This window comes from Culex pipiens, chromosome 3, assembly GCF_016801865.2.
Source record: "Culex pipiens pallens isolate TS chromosome 3, TS_CPP_V2, whole genome shotgun sequence".
NCBI classification, from domain to species: Eukaryota; Metazoa; Arthropoda; class Insecta; order Diptera; family Culicidae; genus Culex; species Culex pipiens.
Window position 1 is genome coordinate 181726216 of NC_068939.1, and position 7599 is coordinate 181733814.

Consider the following 7599-nt stretch of genomic DNA (forward strand, 5'->3'; position numbering starts at 1 on the left):
CCCTAAAACATATAAAAAATTTCGAAAATCAAAAAAAAATACGTATTTTGGGAAATTTATTTTTTGTGAAAAAGTTAAATAAAAAATTGGCAATTTTTATTTCGTGACCCTTTTTTTCAATAGTCCTCAACAATACCTACAACTTTGCTTAAGACACCAAATTGATCAGAAAATTCACCCAAAAGTTACAACTGTTTGAATATTCACGTACCCTTTTTTGTATGGACAGCTGCCAAAATTGTATGGAGACTTGTATGAGTTCACCAATGACACAAAACAGCTTCATAAAAAAATACAAATAAAATCCATTTCCGGTTATGTTATAGAATTGCTCACATAAATTTGAAACTTTTGTTATATTGTCTGCTCTTTTAATGAGTGCTTCCTGTGGACCGGATCACAAATTATAGGTTAGATTTTCGGCTTCTCGGTCTTATTGGGAAAATTCAAAACAACGTCTTTTTTCTCGTATACGAGAAAACAGTCGTTGTTTTGAATTTTTCCGCCAAGACCGAAAAGCCGAAAACCTAACCTACTCTTTTTGGTAAAAATAAAATTCGAATATTTGTAAAACAAAATTTGACCAGCACAATTGGAAACTACGAACAATAATAAATATTTTAAGTTCATCTCTTGATTTATAGTGCTGTTGATTTTAATGTATTGTTCAGTATTCGAAAGATTTATCGGACAGTTTTTTTTAAATAATTTCATTGATTTTCTTTATTTGGAGCCATTTAACGAAATACTCAAAATTATTTCAAATTGATCATTTTTTTTATTTGCGAAGTAAGAAGATTTTTATAATGATTTAATTCCATCGTTTTTTTAAACCATTTAGCTTTTTTGTCGAAAATATTAAAATGCAATGTGCCTTAGCAGTTAATGTTCCCGAATAACCCCTCTATTTGTCAACCTCCATTCCTTACGAAACAGTCAACCGAACCTTGTACCCAACCACCAGCTTCCCATCCGGCGACATCATCCTGGCGCTCACCACGTACTTGTCCTTCATGACCACCACCGGCAGGTCCTTTTCCTGTATCTCGAACCCATCGATCGCGTACTTGCCCTTGGGCAGTGGACACGTGCCCTGCGGTGGCATGTTGGACGCCGCGATCACCGCCTTCACCATCTCCATGTCCAAATTGTAAAAGTCGCAAAAGTGGTGCTTCCCACTGAGTAAGACGGGCCCGCTGCCGTCTTTGCCCCGAACCTCGAACGTGCCCACGTTTTCGTTGCCCCAATTTTGGTTCGCCTCAAAGTCCCCCGACAGGCTGAAGCTGTTGCGCTTCTTTCGCGTCACCCGGAGCGTTCCCATCGTGAGGTAGCTCGCGTCGATGTCCGCGTCCGGCTCGAACGAATCGATGCTGACTTCGTACATCTGGAAGGCGATATTGGTAAATGTTGTTATTTTTTTTTAACAATTTTACTTACATTTCCACAAACTGAAGCTATTGCTAGACAAAAGAGTAAAAATGTGAAATGGGGAACCATTTTTTAATTCAACTTCTATTTATCATTTAAGTTTGCACAGAACTGATCAAATTCTTCAGCAGTCGATTATATTTAACTAAGCGTTTTGACAGGGAGTAAATTATTCTGAATCTGATACTGAACTACAAGCCCAACCTCATGTTCACAATTTGCGTGCTCAAATGCAATAAATTCACAACATTTGATGAAAGATGCATCCGGAACATTTCAGAACACCAGCAAAGTTCATTACAGTTTGCAACATGCAACTGATCGCAACTCTTTTTGTTACCATCCTAATTTTTTCAATGTATCAGGATATTGTTCAATCCGCCGTAAGTATTTCCCAGATTTTTTTTTCCAAATTCTTGAGTCAGGCCTAATAAAATTCAATTAAAGATGTACGACGTTAGCCTGGATTCGCTGGAACCCAATCCCAACAGTGATAAAGCGTTCATAAATTACGGAACGCTGCGGGTGTCCAAGAAAAGTCGCAATTTGTTCGTGGTCGCCGGCTATTTCGAGTATTTGCAGAACGTGGACGACAACACCAAGGTGGACTACGCGATCTACTACAACGATAACAAAAAGCCGATGATTGCGGGTAAGCAGGGCTACTGCAAGGTGCTGGACAACGACAGCGGAGTTCTGCGCCGACTGCGGGAGGTGTCCAACATGCCGCCGCCGGGGACGTGTCCCTTTCCGAAGGGTCGGATCACGATCAATAACTACGAGCTGGATGACTCGCAGCTGCCGATGACTTTGCCCCCGGGCCAGTACACGCTGGTCATGAAGATGATCGAGTCGAACGAGCTGAAGGCTGGATATAAGATAAAGCTGACCGTAAAGTGAACAGAAGGTATTAGAGTATTTTGAGTGGTGATTCTGAACAATAAAAGCAGTCCAAACCAAGTTGAACTGAAAAAAACTTTGTTCTTTGTTCTTTGTTCTTTGTTCTTTGTTCTTTGTTCTTTGTTCTTTGTTCTTTGTTCTTTGTTCTTTGTTCTTTGTTCTTTGTTCTTTGTTCTTTGTTCTTTGTTCTTTGTTCTTTGTTCTTTGTTCTTTGTTCTTTGTTCTTTGTTCTTTGTTCTTTGTTCTTTGTTCTTTGTTCTTTGTTCTTTGTTCTTTGTTCTTTGTTCTTTGTTCTTTGTTCTTTGTTCTTTGTTCTTTGTTCTTTGTTCTTTGTTCTTTGTTCTTTGTTCTTTGTTCTTTGTTCTTTGTTCTTTGTTCTTTGTTCTTTGTTCTTTGTTCTTTGTTCTTTGTTCTTTGTTCTTTGTTCTTTGTTCTTTGTTCTTTGTTCTTTGTTCTTTGTTCTTTGTTCTTTGTTCTTTGTTCTTTGTTCTTTGTTCTTTGTTCTTTGTTCTTTGTTCTTTGTTCTTTGTTCTTTGTTCTTTGTTCTTTGTTCTTTGTTCTTTGTTCTTTGTTCTTTGTTCTTTGTTCTTTGTTCTTTGTTCTTTGTTCTTTGTTCTTTGTTCTTTGTTCTTTGTTCTTTGTTCTTTGTTCTTTGTTCTTTGTTCTTTGTTCTTTGTTCTTTGTTCTTTGTTCTTTGTTCTTTGTTCTTTGTTCTTTGTTCTTGGGCAACAAAAACAAGCTAAACATGACAAATTAGTTTGAAAACATTATTTAGATATTTTCAAAGAAAAAAAAAGTTATGTTTTTTTATAAATATATTTTCAGACAATATTGAGGTAAATAATAAGAATGTTTGTGTTCATTTACTGATTTAACAAACACAAGCCCACCTCCTAGGAAACCGTCAGCTTTATCTTGTACCCAACCATGGCAACGCCATCGGGGTTCATCAACCTCGCAGACACCTCGTACTGATCCTTCGGTATCATCATCGGCAGGTCCTTCTCCTGCAGCTCAAACCCGTAGATTGTGTAGTTTCCCTTCGGCATCGGGCACGTGCCCTGCGGTGGCAAATTGGACGCCTCGATCGCAGTCTTCACGAACGCCAAGTCCGAGTTGTAAATGTCGCAAAACTGATTCATCACGCTGACCAGGGTCGGTCCCTTGCCGTTCTTGCCGCGGACTTCGACGATGCCCTAGGAAAAGTGACAAATTTAGGATATTTTTTCGCAAGCAACCAATAACATACCAAATTTTCATTGCCCCAATTATGATGGGTTTCGAAGTTGCCTTGGATGCTGAAACTGTTGCGATCCTTACGGGTCACTCTAACGGTGCTGATAGAAATGTAGGTATCGCCGATCTCCGGATCCGGCTCGAACGAATCGATGGTAACTTCGTACAACTGAAAAGGAAAATTGATACAACAAATTCATTAACACTACAAGCTAAATAATTTCACGTGTCCAAAAACGAAGGATGCGAAAACACACAGGACTGGCAAAACTTCAAGAAACATCTTTTTTTAAGATCATTGAAATAAATTTCAAAATGAGACAGGTCGCCCATAATTTGGATTATTTATAGTTGAACGATTGCATTTCATCCATCCTGATTTTTCAATTGAGCATGTCAGCAAATGACACCTTTGTTGAATAATATTTACATGTATAAATCTACGAAGTAAGTTTTCCCCTTGCATCCGGGACACAAATTCAGCAAGTTCCGATTATTCACTCCAAGCCGGAAACATTTCATTGTGTAACTTTTAAACAGGTTACAGTGATTGACCCGAATGAACGAGGATTGAAATATTTGAAAATAAACAAATGTAATGTTGATTTTTGTTTCTTTGTTTTAACATTCCTTTAGGTTTTGGATTTTTACTGAATATTTTTAATAAATTTACCCAAAAGTGTTCTTAGAATAAAAAAAGAGCAAAAATAAATAAAATAAACGAATTACATACGGGTCATTTCACCTCAACTGTTCAATAAAAAGTACAAATTCGAAATTGACTTTTTCTGACCAAGCTCAATTTTGTTGGAGCTATTGATACTATCAAAACATGTTAGAGTCCTGATTTTGAACCAAATTGGATCACCCCTGCTTTTAAGGCACCGCCCCAAATTTTAACAACTTTCGCCATTTTTTTCAAAAAATTTCTTCTTCAAACAGGCATATCTCGGAAACAAAAAAATATAGAGCAATTTAATTTTTTTGGCAAAATTATTGATCTGATCTTAACAACATTTAAAAGTGGTTTTTCGTTCGAAAATGTTAATTAGCAGTAAAGGAATATTTTAGCCGTTGCAAGGAAAACTGAACTGTCTATGAACAGTAGGCGTTTCGAAACACGATTTTGGGAAAAGCGGGGCAAGACGACCATTTATTTTACCAATATGCCATTTTACCTAGATCAGTAGTGTCCCTAATAATGACTTGCGCCTATTACTAAGTATGATTTATCTTTTGATAATTTTTGTTGAAAAGCTTTTAAAAAACCTCGTTCAGGTGGGGCTACTGTACCATATTGATTAAAGTATGGAAAAGAAATTACGAATTGCTACAACAACCTATTTTATTGGGAAATAAATACATAACAGTATCTCAAAAATGATAAACATTTGTTAAAAGAAATTCTTTATTCTAAATATAGTGATATTATGAAAATAAACTTTTTATCATCTAAGCAGTTTATATTTTTTTTTTTTCGTAGAAACCATAAAATTTTTAGTAAAATATTATTATTTTATCTGAAAATGAATATAAGTTTCAAATATAATCTAATCGGATGTGTCCTAGTAATATCACGGTGTGTTTTCTGAGCAATCTTAAGGAGAAACAATAGTCATCGCTACTTTCAAATGTGTCTTTAAGGAAATTTTCTCAGCTTTCCAATGCTTCTAAGAACGACATGTTTCATTGAAAAATTTCTAAACTATCTTTATTTTAAGTTTTTTGTTTTAAAATCCTTCATCAGTTATTGGATACTTTTAAATAACAGTTTAGGAAACTTGTCAAATGACGTAATTTATGTGTCATTTACTCATGTACCTAAATGTTCAAAAATATACAATTACAAATAACAACTTTGTCATTGCTAAATATTTTAAAAATTAACTTTTAATTGAGTTTCTGAATATGCGGGATTTATTCAGAAATTCAAATCAGAAAACCGTATTAAATACATGTTTACAAGAATTAATAGATTATTACAAAATTTTTGTGTTCAAATATCAGCCGTCTGCTCTGATTTAGTTTGGATTTAGCTGATACAATCGAAATTTTTGCTGGTTTGAGATTGTTAAGGGTAATTAGATTTTTATAAATAAATTTCATATTTCCCTAACCAAATGTTAACAAGTTGCAATACTTTTCATGAGTATAAAAGGTTTTTTTAGTTTTTTTTAATGAAATGATCAAGTAGTCAGCAATGTTATAAAATTCCTATCTGTTTTAAAAACGTTTGACAAGCATGAGCATGAGCATGAGAGACCACCCATGGTTGTCCTTCTCCGTTGCTGAACAGGACCGTAATATCCCATCAGCACAACCGGTCACACGCTTCAACGATCAAATGATGTTTCCCTTATCAACAGCATGCATGAATGCGCTGAAAAGATAAAACATCACGATCATCAAAACTAGAACCGGTGCGAATAGGAAACAGTCGTTGGCCACCAACGGCGCCCGCCATGTCAGTTTGTAGATCTCGAGGGGATGGGACGGGAATGTTAGTTAGCACAGGCTGCTACCAAGGGTGGGTTCTATACGATATCCACACCCCCGCGTGTGCCGGAAAACTACTTCTACTTGGGATTTTGTTAGTGGGAAGGGTAATGGCCAAGATTCATCATAGAGGATGATGATGTGGCCCAATAATCAATAAATTTTGTTGAATAGGGTGATGTATTATGCATTCTCAAGGCAAACAATCGGATGATGCGGATGAGACCATTCCCGGTTATTTGGTGTTGAGTTTAGCATAAATGATTCAATCTTAGACAGCCGGCTGTGGAAAGATAGAATCAAAATTATGTGTGTTTAAAAGGTGAAATATTAAACTCAGCGTTACATATTTACGAGAGTTGACCTGAGACTATTTATACTTTTAAATTATTATAAGATGAGCGACCAATTAATGACTGATGAGTTATGATGTTATCTGAAGGACTTAAACAATCGCGTTGAAACAATATTTGTCGCCACGATTCGCGGGAAACGAATGGTCGAATTGAATGATAATTTATATTTTGCTAACGCAATTTAAAACGAATCTTCCCGTGAAACAATTGCAAATCATAGAACAAAGATACCCGGCTGTCATGTGTATCAATTGCACGTTGTATAAAAGGCTCTGAAAAACACGTTGCCGAGTAACCGCGAGGTCCCGCTACTCACAATCGAATCAAAAAATTCAAAAACGCGCGCTAATTGTCTATCCTAAATGTTAGCGTGTCTTTCGATAAACGATTCTATAGAAATGAGTTTTTTTACCGTGAAAATTTAACACATTGTTTGAAAAATAATTGCACAATTTACCCGACGCCGTACCTTCTGATCAACGATGATATAGGAAGGGCTTTTAAAATCACAAAACAATTAATGTAATCTTAATACACGAAAGACGCAACTGATTGAAAAAAAAACAATTACGAAGAATTTGTTCGCGTATTTTTATCACTAATTATGAAGTTAATCTGAAAAACCTGGAAATAAATTGATTAATATATATCAAGCTCATTCATACCAACTCTTACACACAACTTATTATACCAGTAAACTTATATACTTTAAAAATAGTTAATCAAACATCAGATCATAGAAACATGAGATTTTTTATGACATATTAAAAAATATTCAATTAAATAGATGATTGTGGCCACAGTTAAAATCATTTAAAATATTCATAACAGTTTGCTAATTGATCAAAATTTAATAAACGAAAAGTTGTATGATTTCTGATATCATAGGCAGTTTAAAGTGCACTGATAATCAACATTACTCACTGTTCAGTTCACTTTTACACACTTGTATGGGATTTTTCAGTTCAAGTATGATTACACGAAAGTGTGTAATCATACTTGAACTGAAAAATCCCGTACAAGTGTGTAAAAGTGAACTGAAAAAAGTGTAATGCTGTTTACCAGTGTGATCCTGTGCCGTCGACTTTCTAAATTAAAGCATTCCACAGAAGAGAGAAAAACGCAAAGTTGTAAAAAACAACGCTCAGTTAATATCTGTTAATATTAGCAACCATGGACATTA

At 35.4% G+C, this 7599-nt stretch overlaps 3 protein-coding genes across 3 annotated transcripts; 1 reads left to right on the top strand and 2 right to left on the bottom strand.

Annotated features, from left to right (window-relative positions):
- Positions 1 to 794: 794 nt before the first annotated feature.
- Positions 795 to 1550, bottom strand: LOC120416179 (uncharacterized). Its single transcript, XM_039577864.2, has 2 exons — positions 1438 to 1550; positions 795 to 1384 (listed from the first exon to the last, which is right to left on the bottom strand). The coding sequence occupies exons 1-2, from the start codon at positions 1495 to 1497 to the stop codon at positions 926 to 928; spliced, it is 519 nt and encodes a 172-aa protein (XP_039433798.1). The 5' UTR covers positions 1498 to 1550; the 3' UTR covers positions 795 to 925.
- Positions 1551 to 1746: 196 nt separating this feature from the next.
- On the top strand, positions 1747 to 2379 carry LOC120416197 (uncharacterized). The gene is made up of 2 exons (XM_039577882.2): positions 1747 to 1811; positions 1876 to 2379. Exons 1-2 carry the CDS (start codon positions 1785 to 1787, stop codon positions 2326 to 2328), a joined length of 480 nt encoding a protein of 159 aa, XP_039433816.1. The 5' UTR covers positions 1747 to 1784; the 3' UTR covers positions 2329 to 2379.
- Positions 2380 to 3171: 792 nt separating this feature from the next.
- On the bottom strand, positions 3172 to 3892 carry LOC120416187 (uncharacterized). The gene is made up of 3 exons (XM_039577871.2): positions 3791 to 3892; positions 3578 to 3733; positions 3172 to 3524 (listed from the first exon to the last, which is right to left on the bottom strand). Exons 1-3 carry the CDS (start codon positions 3845 to 3847, stop codon positions 3222 to 3224), a joined length of 516 nt encoding a protein of 171 aa, XP_039433805.1. The 5' UTR covers positions 3848 to 3892; the 3' UTR covers positions 3172 to 3221.
- Positions 3893 to 7599: the final 3707 nt, after the last annotated feature.